A 16,307-nucleotide genomic window follows, 5' to 3' on the forward strand; every position below is an offset into this window, starting at 1 on the left:
ACACACACACACACACACACACACACACACACACACACACACACACACACACACACACACACACACACACACACACACACACACACACACACACACACACACACACACACACACACACACACACACACACACACACACACACACACACATACAATGCACGCCCCGCTTGCCAGGGATGGCTCGCTTGCTTTTTGCTGCAGGAATAAATTGAAGGCACGTGCGCCGACCGCCGAGCGCAATTGCTTGATGAAACATTCAATCAGGCTAGCTTCTCAGAAAGCAATTGAATTTGCATTGAAATTGATCGCATTCCTGCCAGCCACGCGGGAGTAGCACCAACATGGCTGGCTTAGTAGAACATGTGTGTCACAAAAGGAAGTAAAAACAGTTGAATTTTCAATAAAAATTTTATATCAATTAATGCACAATCTAAGTCTCCCTAAAAAAAGAATAAGAGATATGTTTATTTCACTTCAAAGTAACAACAAAACAAAATTGACAATATTTTGTAAATTTCTAATTGTAAGTATACAATATATAGGGTAGGAGTAGCTGGAATACTCTGGAAGTCAGTATCATGATAGCATAACTTGATGGGTGACAGGAAATTAATCCAAAAATATTCTAACAGTTTAAAGAGCTTAACGATGATTGCCATGATGGTTTTAAGTTTTCTTCCATTGTCATAAAATTCATAAAAAGTTGTTTTTAGTTGTTTTAATAGTATGCACCGTGAATAGATCACATTATGATCTACTGTTTTGCTTATATTCTTAACTGCATTGACGTTCAACAGCCAAAAAGTCAATCCGAATAATTTTTTTGTTCTACCCTAGAAGATGAAACTATGATACCGCATGATTTTAACGACATTCAGCACAATGTGAAGGTCCCTTCCGCAATGCAATTTAATCTAATCAAAAGCTCAGACGCCTTTTAAAACTGATTTCAGATCCTGTACATATCACCGTGCGTCCTCGCAACCAGCAAGTAAAAGCGGGTGGCGTGGCGTCGCTACTATGTCGCGCCGAGGGCGACCCTGCGCCGCAGGTCATTTGGCGCAAAAACACCAAGCGGCTGGTCGGCCCCCTGCCCGCAAGGTACCAAGTCATCGAGTTCCCTCCACCTGGAGGCGGCGCCCTGCTCAGAATCGAGCCAGTGCGCGCCGGAAGGGACGAGGCCACCTACGAGTGCGTTGCCATGAACGACGTTGGCGACGCCGTCACCGCCGAAGCCGTCCTCTCCGTTTATGAATGTGAGTAGAACAGCTTTGCGTTCTCATATTTCAGTTAGGAAAAAATCGATTTCGTGCGTTGAACGCTTAGGCCGATTGATCACATGTCATGTTCTTTACATCTGTTGTGCAGGCTAAAAATCCGCCACTTTACCTCTTTACAGGGCTTTTGGAAGTTACCTTTGTAGCCAATGACCACCTTACTTTTTTAGAGCTGCTACTGTGCTGCGATCTTACGCTATCGCACAAATACTAATTAAAATAGATGTACGTAAAACTAGAGTAAAATACCGATAAAATTCGGATGAGTTGTCAAGCATGAAACTCGCCAGAATGCGTTTCTTTAAAAGCTTCATGACTCGTGATTTGCAAATAAATTGTAGTATTGAATTGTTGTAATTGACAGTGCTGATAATATTTTTAATGCTACTGTAAGTTTTTCGAGGCAAACACTTAAAAATGTACAATCTCGTTTAATTTAAACTTTGTATAGAAATCTCTTATAATAAGAGTGCCAGAATTTCATTTCAAATCGCTTTCATCTCTCAGACAAAGACAAGTTGACTGAAAGCAAAGAAAACAAAACAAAGATATTAGCATTCGAAGCTTTAGACATAGGTTATCACAAAAATTGCTCGTTTTGGCTTTTACTGCGCGTCTTTCCTTTCCTCTTAATAATAGTAAAAGGAGAGCGAGCAAGCGAGCTAGCGCGCGAGTGATTAGAGAAAAGTGGACCCGAAGCCGCCGTTCTTTCGTTCTCTGCTCTCGGGCTGAGCGAGCGAGGTAACTTGAGGAAATTATTCCCGGAGGAGCAGGTGGGCGTTCGCCTCGCTACTTCCATATTCTGGCGCGCACCATCTCGTAGTCTCGGGAGTTTTACGAGTGTCTTACTCAACGCGTTGCTTCAAGAGCTTTCCTGCCTCTCTTTGCAATCAAAAGGAAAAACAATGAGAACGAGATCAGGAACGGTCGCGGGGAAACAATTGTTAGCATTCCTCATTACTTGATGGCTCAGTGCTATGCAACAGTTTAACTGAAAGTCGGACATGACAAAAGAGACGGCGCTCTGATTTGGTTGAAAGAAGAAGCGTAGTGTCGCATTCACCAAAGCAATTAAAAAATAAAGCTGCGCGCAAAACGTATTATATACAGCTACGAGGCTTTTCTCACTTTTGCCATCATTGAAAGCTGATATGTCAGCGCCCTCCGGGAATTAAAGGCTGCCTGCCTGCCTTCTGTTGCTTTTGTTTGCGAGACGACGGTGGCATAGCGAATGAAAGAGCGCGTTGGTTATTTATTCCTAGTCGTTTCACCTTTAATTTGAAGCTGCCGTCGCTGCAGCCTTAATCCACCTGCCCAAGAATTTTTAATTAAAGCATCAAAATGTTATGCAGCGTGAATTGAAACTTAACACTCAAAGCGCACTATCATCCGCAGGAATAGTGTTCCACCGTCACATGTTAATCTGACACGCAAATGATTTATATCTTCGTATTCCTAATTCAATGTATCCATGTTGTCTCGACTCTTGCCTTGTGTTCATCTTCATTTTAATGTGTTATTTCGACTTTTTAATTTATCTTCCTGTCAGTTGATTTTAGTTTCTATTTGATATTTTATGCATTATTGAGAGTGCTCATCAGTTTAATGATTTTATTTCATTCTGCTCTTATTTGAATGTGTATGAAAGAAATAAAAAAAAAATGGTTTAGATGGTAAAATTCATTACATAATTTTTATTATTGTGAAACTTTTGAGGTACTAAAATTGTATTATTTCTTCTCATGAACTAGGTCGCACTGGATAATTTAGTTTTTTCTCTTTGATAAACGAGGATGAAGTTCTTGACATCAAGAACGCAACAACTATGTATAGTTATAATGTTTCAGATGTAAAAAGGATTAGCATAAAATTATTTTTATTTTGGGGCAATCAATCGTTTGCAAGTGTCAACTCTGTCTTGAAACGTAGTTAACCGCAAACATTCGCTAGTGCGGCAAATTACGCGGTGCGTGTAATTTTTGGATGGCAAACAAATTATTCCGCTAATTTAACTAACCCTTTAGCCATCCAAGTGACACTGGAGTTGCTCCAAGTTTAGCAGCTTTTCACGGCTCAAGTGCGACGGAGGACAAGTTTAGTTTCAGCCAGACCCTTTGCTCATTGTTTTTAATTAGGGTTGAGTCGGCCTGGACCGCTCGGCGGCGCGCTTCTCGTGTGTCGGCTTATGCAACCGGTCGAGCACTCGCGTTGCCCGCGTTGTCTAACTACTTTTGATTGCCGCGTCGAGCGAATTCCGTGAAATTCGGGAATTGCAAAAAGGTGGGGTGAGCTGAAAGGAATTTTCATTGTTAATACACTCGAGGGGTAGCGGGGGAGTTTCCGCTGCAAATAACGCCGTGTTTATGACACGCGCGCACATAACACAAACTCAGCAGCAGCACACGCCACACTTTTTGATGATGGCCGCGTTTATATACATACTAAAGAGAAAGCCAGCCGGATGAAAAAGGCCAACTTGAGTAGTTTGATTCCCGTCTGACCCATAAAACAAAGAAAGGTTTTCCTCCAGCTTGCGTGTAATGCCTCTCCACACTATTTTTTTCAGCGCGAAAAGCTTTTTGCGTTAATGCGTCTTTTAGTATAACACACACAGCAGATGAGCGAGCCAGCCATTTCTGAATAAATATATATACATGCACGTATTTTATCATTATCCATGCGTCTTGCATAATAATAAAAAGACGTTTTAGTATTCACCGTCCTAGACGATGCATTTAAGTTGCATGCAAGTATCCCATGAGAATGAAATGTTTTCCTTCAGCTCTGAAACTGTGAATCAGCATGGATTGGAATAAAAAATGAAGACTGTGACTCTATGCCATCAATGGCTCAAATCACTGTCATGCACGCTTTTCAAATCAATTAGCCCAATTAGGGAAACGAGCAGGACATTTTGTCTTTGCTGATGCTTATGTTTATTATGTTCAAGAGGAAAAGCTTTCGATTTCATTTAATTGTTCTCTTCGGCTTATCATAATTGTAGCATTATGTATACAAAATAATTCTGGCAATAATTCGAAAAGGGAATGTTTTTTAATGAACTGAATATTAAAAAAAACTCACCAGAATAAAACAATCCTCCAGTTTTTCAGTAGCCTCTCGTTTCCAATTAAGTTCTGTATGCGTATGGCTCTCAATTTCTGACACAGTTGAAAATGAAAGTTTTCGATATTCTTTGCTCTTCAGTCTCATCTAATGAGAACCAAACACAAGAGACATAATATAATATTATATAACTTTCAGTCAACAAAGAACTTTTGGGAAATATATATAGAGTTTGCTATCAATTTAATATTAGCTCTGACTTTGATAGCGCACAGAGGGAAATTTTATCTTTTTGCACTGCGGAGTAGCAAATTAACGTCGTGAGCACTCTTTTATACTCACTTTGCCTGAGCGTTCTCTAATAAACCAAACTTGGAAGGGCGTCCTTTGCGTTCTGCTGTTTGCTCTCTCCACCCGACGGCGCTTTTCAGCTGCCGAACCGAGAAGAAGGAAATGATGTGAAAATATTATTTTTGCTACCTAAATCAATTCTCCCTCTCTTATACCGCTCACTCTACGCAGCGTGCAGAGCGAGGCGACTAATTTCACGTACTCACCGTGTCCTCTAATGAATAATAAATTGGTCAAACTGTTATGTGGCTCGCCGAACGGGAGAACACCTGTGGCCTCTGAAGTCCTTTCTCTTAGTGTGAATATTTTTGGATCGTTATGTTGTAATCAGCCAACCAAATCGGCTGAGTATTTTCATAGAAAAGTGTGAGCGGTTTTATTCTTGTTACCAAGCGTGATAAATTCTCCCTTTTTTCGAGAACGCTGATGGGGCTGTATCGCTTTTTTTATTTTTTCATGGTCCTGACTACAGTGAGTGACACGCGAGCCCGTGACTCTTTTATTTGCTGACTCACTGACACCCTATCGGATATTGGTGTCTGTGTACCTAATTGATGAGCATAAAATATTTTGTTATATATTGACTAATTCAGGGCATAGCGTGAGCGTTGTCAAACAGCCGCCAGCATATTTAATTGGTCCGCACGTAGGCTGCTGCTGCTCTCGACTTTTTTCACGAGCCCGCTGGCGTTAATTTGCTCGTTGGACTACGCGGCATTTTGACAAAGTGGGAAATATTTAATGCAACAACGGACGGGATGGAACAGAATCACATTCCACAATAAAAATAAGAACCTCCTCAACTAATTAATCAAAAAACATATAACATGATGAAATGCTGTTGAGCTTTTTTAGCGGCAACCTGGTTCAAATTGAATTTTATTCGGGATTAAAAGTGCTTTCCCGGAAGAGACTGAAGACTTCTCGACAAACATCAGTCAAGAAATTCGATGGAGGCAAGGAGGCAAGGCAGTAATTTGCTCTCTAATCTGTGATCAAATCAGGCCCTTTCCGCCGATCAAAATCAACTGGCAGGCGCCCCTTTTGGGACCTGCTTGTGGCTCTACTCGTCAATTTCCATTAGGAAAAGCTGGCTGGATTCATTTCGTCCTTACTGCAATTTGTTTTGCCTGTGTGGAGGGAAAGAGGGGTTCTTGGCGTGCACAAGTCTCGCAGGAATCATTTGACTTAGCAGCTTTCGGCAAGTTTGCCAAAGTTTCAGTCTCGTCTTACTCCTTCCCGAGGCTGAGCATACCCTCACCCGGCTTCTCACCGACGAATTAATTTTTTATCACCTCATCGTGTTCACATTAGCGAATTTATTATTCAAGCGAAAGCCAGGCACACGAGTAGGCTGGCTTAACCAACCCTGTGAAATTAGCTTGTTGCGTCAATTTGATGAGTATGCGTTGACTGGCCGGCGAGCGTTTGTCTGCAAATTGAATAAACATCCCTCTGATTACGCCGCTGAATTGACTAAGCAATTAGTTTGCATGAATTAATCCTTGATTATATTTTCTAATTAACAACTTGCTATTCAGCTTATCAAAATATCCACGAATTATTAAAAAATAACTCTATATTTGGTTTAGCTCTTGGACAGCGACTGGATTTGGAATCTAGTTAGGACGGGGCTTCGCATAAATTGATAAGACTGCTCGCAAAATCGATAGTGTTTGCAAATCGTTAGACATTCTGCTTGTGACACGCAAATCAGTTGATCAGAGGCCGCGCATAATAAGATGACGACGATCCAGCAACAACAACAAGCAAACGGCAAGCATGAGGCTGCCATCGAGAGGAGACTAGAAACTGGCAAAATTGAGAGCAATATGGCGGCGTAGATCGCATAATTGGAATTGAAATTGAAACGGAAATTCGTCCTCGGGGGCACTTTTGCGTGGGACGCAGGAGAAATAAAACGAACGAGCTGTTTGCGGCGACGTTTTCTTTTCTCCTTGTGTATGCGCGTCGATGCAAATGTCGGATGGTTTTCATTTCCTCGCCACTTTTTATACTTTTCACTCCAGCGAGACGTACGGCACTTTTTTATTTCCCTTCAGCGAAACACACGCTGAAAACTCGGTGGAGAATCAATCAACAGGGCGCCGCATACACAAGTAGGCGCATTGATCGTTTCAAATAAAACTCGTGCACACTTTAAAGAGTGTTATGACACAAACACAAAAGTCGGCCTGCTGTAAGAAATTCTGATATTGTCGATCAAGGGACGTGACAAACAGTTGACTAAATTTCCATTGCATCAGCCACAGAAGTAGACTTAGGAAATTTAATAAATTGGAAACGAGGATTGATACATGATATCTATATTTATTACCGAAATACACGTTTTATTATTATTGTAACAAATAAATGAACGAATGATTTATCGATTAAACGCGTGGGTGACTATAGACAAAAAAGTATAATTGTTATATTCTACAATCTGCTGCTTTTTAGATTAAATAAAAAAATTATATAAATAGGATTTATCTCGCAGAACTGATCTGGTTCAAATTACTGTTGAGTTAAAAATGAATTTTTTGTATTCACAACATAAAATAAATTATGGTTGCCGTAGCAAGCGAAGCAGTTAAAAAAATACTGTTGTGATTGAAAAGGGTTCATTGTGTTGGAGTCTCTATCTCGTAAAATTCACTTCACATAACCAATAAATAGTACTAATAGTAACATTACTTTACTTAAAACTTAAAAATGTGCACTCAAATTTTTGAATGAATGAATAATTTATTATGACTTGATTGATGTCTTTCACACCCACCAATAATGGTGTGAATTTTTGTTTTGAGAACTGAGAACACAGCGTACACCCTCTAATTATTTTATTTTACACTCACAATTCTTGAAACTAAACGTTTTGATTACAAGTGATGGCTGACGAAATGCGTAGTCGTTCTCACGAAGAGTTAGCAAACAAAAATGGCAGGCCTTTTTATATATCACCATACACTTCTTCCTCGCAATCATTTTTAATGAGCTCGCGTGTAATCCATGCGATAGCGAAACCGGTTCGTTCTTTCTCGCGAGAATATGGGATTAAAAGTTGGAAAAGCACCTGATGATGCGTGTGAGGAGGAAATTCAATAAGAAAGTTGGAGTAATTAATGGTGGAGAATGCTTGAGCTCTTTCCTTCGCAGCTGCTGATCGCAGGGATCAGAAAACTCATCATCGTCGATTCGTTGCGGAGAAAGAAAGACTCGTTTTCCTCTCTGCTCGTGCAAGAATAATCCAATAAAATTATTCATCAATTTAATCATCTTGTCCGACGGACCGGCTGAAACCAAACTCGTGGACAAAGTTTTCAATCTGGCTGACTAACAGAGAGTCAACAAAAATATGAATGCGTCAAAGAAGTGTTTGGAGCTTAAGTTATTTATACTTGTTCAACATAATTCACCCTCAGCATTAGAATTCATCTAGAATTTTACCTTTAGCTCTGTGAACGCTTTAAGAATCAATTTAAAAACGATCGATATGGAGTTGATATTGCCACAATTTTTAGCACTTGATTCAGCGATGGAGCGTGTGTGTGCCGTTATTTATCCTGCGGCGTTGACTTGCTTTAATTTAATAATAGGAGAGACGCGTGCGACGTGGGCGGACGCTTTGGTGGCAGGCGGGCGGGCAGGATCAGTGAAAAGTTCACTTGAAGCAAGCGGGATAAGGCAGCTGTCAAATCATCTCGCCTCCAGATTAATTGCCATGGATTACCACTCGACTAGTTTCATACAACGCCGGCCTGACAACCTAATGTGCGAGCGTGTGGCGCCTTAATACCTGCCACGCACGTAATGAGCAGAAGGAAAAAAAATTGGACGGGAAATTTATTATTGCCGTCGAGGAACAGATTCGGGATTAGCGAGAGACGATTTTTAATGCGAATCCGCCCGCGCACACCCATACACTGCCGCCGCCTTTTCCAAAAGTAAGCTGCTTTTACTCGCGAATATGTGAGTTTGCGGTCGCGGCTCAGACTCTTTTAAAAGCTCAGTTTTCGAGTGGGGAGTCACCGCAGTTTTGCACGCAAAAATCCGTCTCCCTATGGTTTCTGTGGTAAGCCTCTTTTAAAAACGACGATTTGAAAAAGACAAAGTAAAACGCAGGGATGGGGAAAAGGTTTCTCCTCATTATTTTTATTCAGCCGTCTTCACTCATATGCCAATAAAAAATTAGCATATCTTTTTTAGGAAAATGAGGCAATTTTTTTTTAAATACCTCAGACTATAGCATATATACATTTTCTTAACAATGTTTCGTTTAATGAAATAAAAGAATTCTTGCTAATAATTTCAGTTGATTATTCGCTTTGAATTACGTCTTAAAAAATACTTGGAAATACTTAGAACCATAATGTAACCCCTGATCCAATTAAAACGATTAATATAAAAATAAATATCATATAGAATCTAATATCAGTGTCGATGACAACCTATCGCTACATAAACAAATCTTTAAGAAAATAAGGATTGTATCATGAAATTTTTGCAATATATGTTTGTGAGATACGGAATAAACTGCTACCACATTTTAAACTTTTGTGACAAATTTGTTCGCTGAGTTTCCGGCACTGTCGCATAAACAAAGCGTAATCCATCAAAGCCCACATCCACCCGAATAACAAAAAGATCAAACCATTTTCACTCTCAAGCCAGTGTGAGTTAAAAATTCATGCAAGCAAAGTGACTAAAATTTTAGCCTAAAATTCTGCGGATTGGGTGTCTTGACGGCCGATCCGCAGCACCCGAATTTCAATTTCATGTCTCTCGTATGCCCTTGTTGCGCGCTGAGTGCTGAAGGGGCCACGGGAGTAAGAAAGCGGGCGCGCTGCTTGCCGTAATAATAGCAGGTGTCGATAAGCTCCTAAAACAGCGCGGGCCCATAAAATATTTATCATCCCGATGGCGCCTGAGCATAAAATATATCTTCTTGCGAGCGCCTCCCTTCGCCGCCGTAAATGTGCAAAGGAGAGGTGAACAAAAGAGCGAACAGGTAGGGTTGCCAGTTGACTTTTGCTCCCGAAAAGTTTGTTAAAGTCCAGGAAATCTCGCTCTTGATGAAAAGAGGTAGCTTTGGAATTAAAGGAAAAACTCTTGAAATCAAAATCCAATCAAAATCAACACGGTTAAAATATTTTTTTAAATGGTCTGGATCACCATCGATAAAAATGCCTGTAACCATATGAACTTTGGCGATCTCCTACTTCATTATTTATTTGCAATATACTTCAATTGAGAGCATCTTATCTCTCACCGGTGGCGTGGCAACCCTCAGAGAGCAACACCGTGGGGGTTAGTTTATACCTTTTAATATAGAAAGAGGTATTACGCGCGCGGCTTGCCACTGGGAAATGCTGGCGCACTTTTAATGCATCGCGGCGTGGGAGTGGAGCAGATGAAATAAAAACACGCGGCCAGCCAGCAGCAGCAGACGACGACGACGGCGGCGGCGGTGACGACAACGACGCATCTCGGGTTGCCTAGCCAGTTGCGTGCCCCTGAGCCATGCTTTGCATATTATACACAATTCGACACACAAACGCCCGCTGAGCCGCTTTTCTAGCCATTTGCAATGCAAGTTTAGCGCTCTACAACTTGGGGCTCGGCAAGCATTTTAGCGACGAGAGAGCAGAGTGCGGCCAAGGCTTTTGCTAATCACCCCCAAAAGAAGAGCAAATTGTGTTCATACATGTATAATGCAAAGGCCTCGCAAACTTAACTTCGGAATTGAATTTTGGAAATTGTATTTGCATATTGTTTGTGTGCGTTAACAACATACGCTATTTATAGTCCGGTTATTTCGGTGGTGTAGATCTCCATCTATAAAAGCTGCGAATTTGTTTAATGTAACCCTTTACTCCATTCTTGCAATTCTCGTAACTAACAAATGCAAAACAATAGGACAAATATAATCCAACAACACGTCCTAAAAAAGGGAAAAGATCCGCAAAAATTTGTTGGAACAAAAGCCAACTATATATGAATGATAAGTTTATATAAAATACCCGCACTGACAAGTTGTTCTGGAAATACAAATGTTAACGCGTTATGCATGTCCCTATTTGATTCATATTTAACTGAAACGTTGACGGCAAAAACTTGTGTATAGTTTTATGTTGTATACCAACAGTATAATAATAAAACTAAACCAACGTGCATATAGGAAAAATGTAAAATGATTGAATAAGAAATGGAGAAACTATTTATTTTCAATTTTTCATTTGCTTTAAAAAATTCATACACAGATTTAATCTTATTTTTGACAAATTCATACAACATGCTGCCTAAGTGAAAATTGTCTGCTTGCTTTCCCATTACACTTTCTTTAATTTCCGGATGGACTCCTTGACGACACGTCATTTGAGCTAAACTACACAGATCCGTCACGTTGGCTAGATAAATCATAGTGCAATTTCAATACAGCCAATAGCAATACGATCTATAACAGACAGCGTTCATTATTCACAAGTAGCACAAGAAGAAGACACGTCGCAGCGCTGATTTGATCATGCCTCCTTCTGCGATCCGGAATGAGACACCCTCCGATCAGGTCGCAGGCATAGTTGCCGTGGGCAGCGGCAAAGCTGCTATCGCGAGAGCAGCCAGGAAATATATTAACAGGGCAGCGATAGCGCGGCACACGCGTTTGTAAATATGGTGGAGAGGGCGGCCGGTGGGAGGCGGCTCGCACCCGGCCGGTGAGATATTAGAGGACGAGGGAAGATTTAGCAGAAAGCAGGCCACTTGTATGGTGTGTGGCGGTCAAAGGCCGAAGAGCACGCGTGGATTCCGAATGTGCGTTCGGCGACGTGCCCGCAATGGCAAATCGGCCGTTGGCGGTAAGCGGAGGCAGGCCGAATGCAAGCTTCTTTGTTTGCCACCCTTTGATATATCTTTTTACCTTTTCATGAACAAAGAAAACGTGCCGCTACAAATTTATTTTCGGCCCCGTGAAATTATTTGACCAACACTCGGGGCTTAACTGATCCGCTCGACCGGGTCTGAATTATATATTAGCGGCGCAGGGTTCGCAAAACCGGGCAAAACGGCGCCGCCGCCGTGGATTGACTTCTAAAATTTCCACCGTTGAAGCCGGCAGAAGGGCCATTGATAGTTGAAAATTTGATTTCGCAGATAATGTATTAAGCTTTCGAATTTTGAGATGGAATTTCCAAAATGCAAATGGATTTTGGCCAAAACGCCTTCAATTATCGATGAATGAAATTTCAACTAGATTATGGTTTTGTAGGGTTTGTATTTAAGGCGTTTAATCAGAGAGTTTTAAATGCTGTTAGAAAAACAAAAATATTAAACAGACCAACTCATTTTGTGGCAAAACGCATTATTCCTACAGGTACCCATAATTAAACCATTTTTTCAATTTTTTAAAGTTATTTTTTTTAAAAAAAAGATCTAACGAGCAGAATTTTATTGGCCTCGTAGAATTGCTCACACACTGTGGTAAAATTTTGTTTGAAAGTTAAATTGCTGCTGACGAGGCCTACGGGACTGAAACAGCGAGCTGTACAGTTCGGAAACGTATAACATTATATATTCATTACAATTTATTCACTCTTGCCACCCATTTGTTATTTGTTGCATATGGGAGATAGTCATTATAAAATCAACTTTTGAAATAAATCCCTCATATTGTTTACTTTCCATAAAATTTCCTTTGCCTTTTTATTAAGCCAAATACTTGAAAATTTCATAACAATTTACATCCAAACTTTGAGAACACGAAAATTACCAAACTATAGAATATCAAGTTTTGCTCCTTCGAGGCTATCAATTTTTATCCCTCAATGTAAGTCCAGTTAAATTTTATCTTATTGTGACATTCCTAGCTATAAGTAGAAGCAAGCCTCAATTTAATCAAAGGTGACCCTCGAGGGCAAGACGATGCCTGCACTCTCGGCAGAATCCACCAAGAATAACCCTTTGATCAAATTGATTCCATGAGGACCGAAAATCCCCAAAGATTTAGCCACCGAGCGGAGGCATAGCATCAGCATCATCTGCGAACAGGCGTTTAATAGCCGCACTAAGTAAGCACACGTCGGTGCTCGTCCAGCCGGCAGGGTGGTGCAGCCAGCCAAGCCGAGGCTTCCACCCCTTCTCGTCCGCGCTGATCCCTCTCTCTCTCTCTCTCTCTCTCTCTCTCTCTCTCTCTCTCTCTCTCTCTCTCTCTCTCTCTCTCTCTCTCTCTCTCTCTCTCTCTCTCTCTCTCTCCATCTCTGCGGCGGTCTAAACGCGCTCGGCGGCACGCTTTAATTTAATGACTTATGGCTGTGCTGCATCGTCAAGCAGCACTCGCGCGCACACCGGCCAACTGATGTCCCCTAAATGCAAACACACAAAGCTGCTTCTCTCTCTAATGACCGTGAAATATGATTACCCTGGCGGCGCACATACCTCTCAATTATGCAGTGGATGCCCATACATAGTGCCCTGAGCCGAGATGATCAGTGCTACTTTGAATTCAAAGGCTAACAGCTCCAAATGTCGACACTTCTAATGGAACTCCAATATTGACGTTTTTTTCTAAAGCTAATTAAAATCAAGAGCTTTTAAATCTGCCTAATTTTGTTGTTATTTTCGGAAGAGCAAAATTTCAAATGTGGGGTGACCAAAGAATGAGCCACACAGCTCTAATAGTATGCTAATTTTAGAATTTAATTTTTCGTTTTGATTATGTTTTTACTATTTCGTCCTGACTCGTTTAAAACAATTTCAGCTTTAATCTCGAAACAAGTTAACTTTTATGCAAAAAATTTGCAAATAAAGGCAGATATTTACGCAGCCATTTGGCCCTTCTCATCTGAAAGCAGCGTTGGAGCGCATTAAAATTCACTGCGTGGTGTGGTTTTCGAGAGCGCGCGCGCCGAGATAAAAATGGGCCGAGCAAGTTAATGAATTATTCATCGAGCCAAATAATTTGCGTATCGTGTTGGCGCTCTCGTCCCGCTTTGTAATCAGCACCAAAGAATAGCCGATAATTAGAAATTAACTCCGCCGCCGCCCGGGAGCTCCCTTTTTATTGCTTGTTGGTTTCTGGCTGGCTTTCGTCGCCCGCAGCTGATCAGCTCGCTTTCTCTTCCACTTCCACCCCCAAAACGAAATAAGTTTTGCTGTCGTCTCGCGCGGAAAAAAACTCCAATTTGACCCTTTTCAGGGTGCACTTTTGTTTTGCTGCTCTTTCTCCCTTGACAGTCCAGTCCATGCAATGAAAGAGCTAATTTTGCTCACTCTAAAACTTTACAAAAATCCATTGTCTCTTTATTTTATGTATTCGCATATGTAAAAAACATTTTAATCGTTTGCTATTCGGAGAAAACATAAAAAAGAGAGTTTTGTTTCTAGGTACAAAAATGGCATCATTAAAGTTTTGAAAACGGTTTTTAATTTCTCTGAGAAATCCAGTCTCTAAAGGATATGTTTCGTCAGCTCTGATATTATGAATAATATGTGCTAATCATACGATTTCAGCTAAAATATAAAAGAACATTCAAGTTAGCCTATTTTGATAGAATGTTGGTTAACGTTTAAGAATTACGATCAAACTGAAAAAAATGGATTTTGCTTTTAACGAAAATCAATTACCTTTTTTCCTTACCTCCTAAGCGCGTCGAGACACAAACTTTTTCTCGGCGCTCCACTTTGCGCGTGACACTTTAAAAAATAATTCAATTTTTAGCTATCTCAGAGGAGTTTGCTGGTGGGAGGAAGTCATTTTAATTATTCCACGAGGCCACAATTTGCATGAATCAGGCGACACGGGTGCACAGGTGAAGTACCTGCGTTGCGCAAGTCAAGCAGAAGGAAAATTGCATTTGCCACTTAATGGGCTCAGCAAAGAGGTTGGAAAGTCGAGCAAGCTCCCCTGGCTATTGCCGCCCCCTTGAGAGAAACACTCGCATTCGGCACATTGGCATCCGGTAGTTTTATCGCATAGACTCAAAATATCCCATGAATCAAATCGAGGATTTGTTAAGGCCTGATAGCAGCAGAGATAAAAATGAAAAGCTCCTCGTTTCAAATAAAAAAGGTATCGCTTTTTATTGTGTGCTGCGCATTTGAAAATCATTCAAGCGTAGCTTTTGCTTTAAGTACTAGTGAATTTTAGCTGCGATAAAGCATGTCTCGTAAAAAATAAATAAATAGAGATAGACTTAAACTTGATTAACTAATTAAAATTTTCCACTTACTAACACTGCGAGCTTTGTCCAGTAATTTGGCAAATGTTGACAAAGAAATGACGCACCCCTGGCTGTGCCAACGATCGAAAGACAATTACGCGCGTCTGCTCTGCATGCAGATAATGTCTGTGTGTGTCTTTAGATGAATGGCCCACGCGGCGGCCCGGCACTTTTTATTCGCCCTTATCCACCCATCAATCTACACAGACGGGAGCGTGCCGCATGAAACAGTCTTGATTGATTACGGGCCGGGCAATTTTTGTTATTGAAAGCAACCGCCGCACCTCCGGCGCGCGTCTCTCAATTGGCCCGCTCGCTTTTTCACGTCTCGTTGGCATTTTGATCGCTCATGAGGCTCACGTCACCGAAACTGAACTCATTGGAAGGAAATTTTCAACATTTTTAAGCGGCTTATGTATTTTGGCTGGGCGATTTTTGATTTACTTTGTATCGATCCCCCTCTATGTTCTACTTTAAAAAGGATCCAGGCTGTTTGATAAAAAATTTGCTATCACAAGTTTGCTTTAAACAATGTTTTACATGTAATGAATTATGTTCCACTGACAGAAAGTTGAATTTTGACGAGTTTTCAATTAATATTAATGGTTCATCAAATGATAAAGTTCACTCAACGGGAAAATTTCTCTTTTTCACGTCAAAGCTCATTTCATTTTCTATGAATATTGACGCTTTTAATTTTAAATGTATTCATTGATTCAGTCATTCATATTTTGGACTGATTAACACATATATAGGTGGTAACAAAGCAATGAAATAATTGCTAAATGAGTTGGTTTAAAATCGGCTCTCGATGTATTAAATTAAAACGTATATTATCATTTTCGGGTGTTCATTTTGTCCGCACAACGCCCCAAGGATTACTTTAACCAAAGCTGACATGAGGCAAATATGTATAAGGGCACCTATATATTTATGTATACCTGAATTACAAAGGCAGCGGTCGGACAGCTGATATTTGCGATACACGCTAATTAATAAACAAATTTAATCATCCCTGTTTGCGATGCCGGATCACGCGTGCAAAACAAACAACGCCGCCAATACACCCATGCTACAATAACAATAATTACTCTGCGCAGGGACGAGCGATAAATAGCAAGTTCGAGAGCTAGAAGCCGAAGCAATTTATATAGCATGCATTATTCATCTGCTGCGCAGTAATAATAACAACAGTTAATATGTATGGGGTAAGATATTATAAATGTGCGTGCACTATGATATTTATTACAGTCGTGCCGACGGAGGTCCGGCAAAACGGTGCAAATTTCTTGCGATGCGGCTGCCGGCTCAACATAGCCCAGACGAATTTATCGACCCACTTGCCGATTTTTCAAAGTTAGCTTGCCAGTTGACAGCCTCCTTTAAGTATTAGGCAT

The 16,307-nt window shown here is 40.7% G+C and overlaps 1 protein-coding gene across 6 annotated transcripts in view; it reads left to right on the top strand.

Moving 5' to 3' along the window:
- Positions 1 to 16,307, top strand: part of LOC135944818 (tyrosine-protein phosphatase Lar-like) — a 139,748-nt gene that overhangs the window by 64,647 nt on the left and 58,794 nt on the right. For all 6 annotated transcript variants that reach the window (XM_065492053.1, XM_065492054.1, XM_065492056.1 and 3 more), the window contains exon 3: positions 953 to 1,255. In XM_065492053.1, the coding sequence (XP_065348125.1) occupies positions 953 to 1,255 (303 nt within the window). The remainder of the gene's footprint in view (positions 1 to 952; positions 1,256 to 16,307) is intronic.

This window comes from Cloeon dipterum, chromosome 4 (assembly GCF_949628265.1).
Source record: "Cloeon dipterum chromosome 4, ieCloDipt1.1, whole genome shotgun sequence".
NCBI classification, from domain to species: Eukaryota; Metazoa; Arthropoda; class Insecta; order Ephemeroptera; family Baetidae; genus Cloeon; species Cloeon dipterum.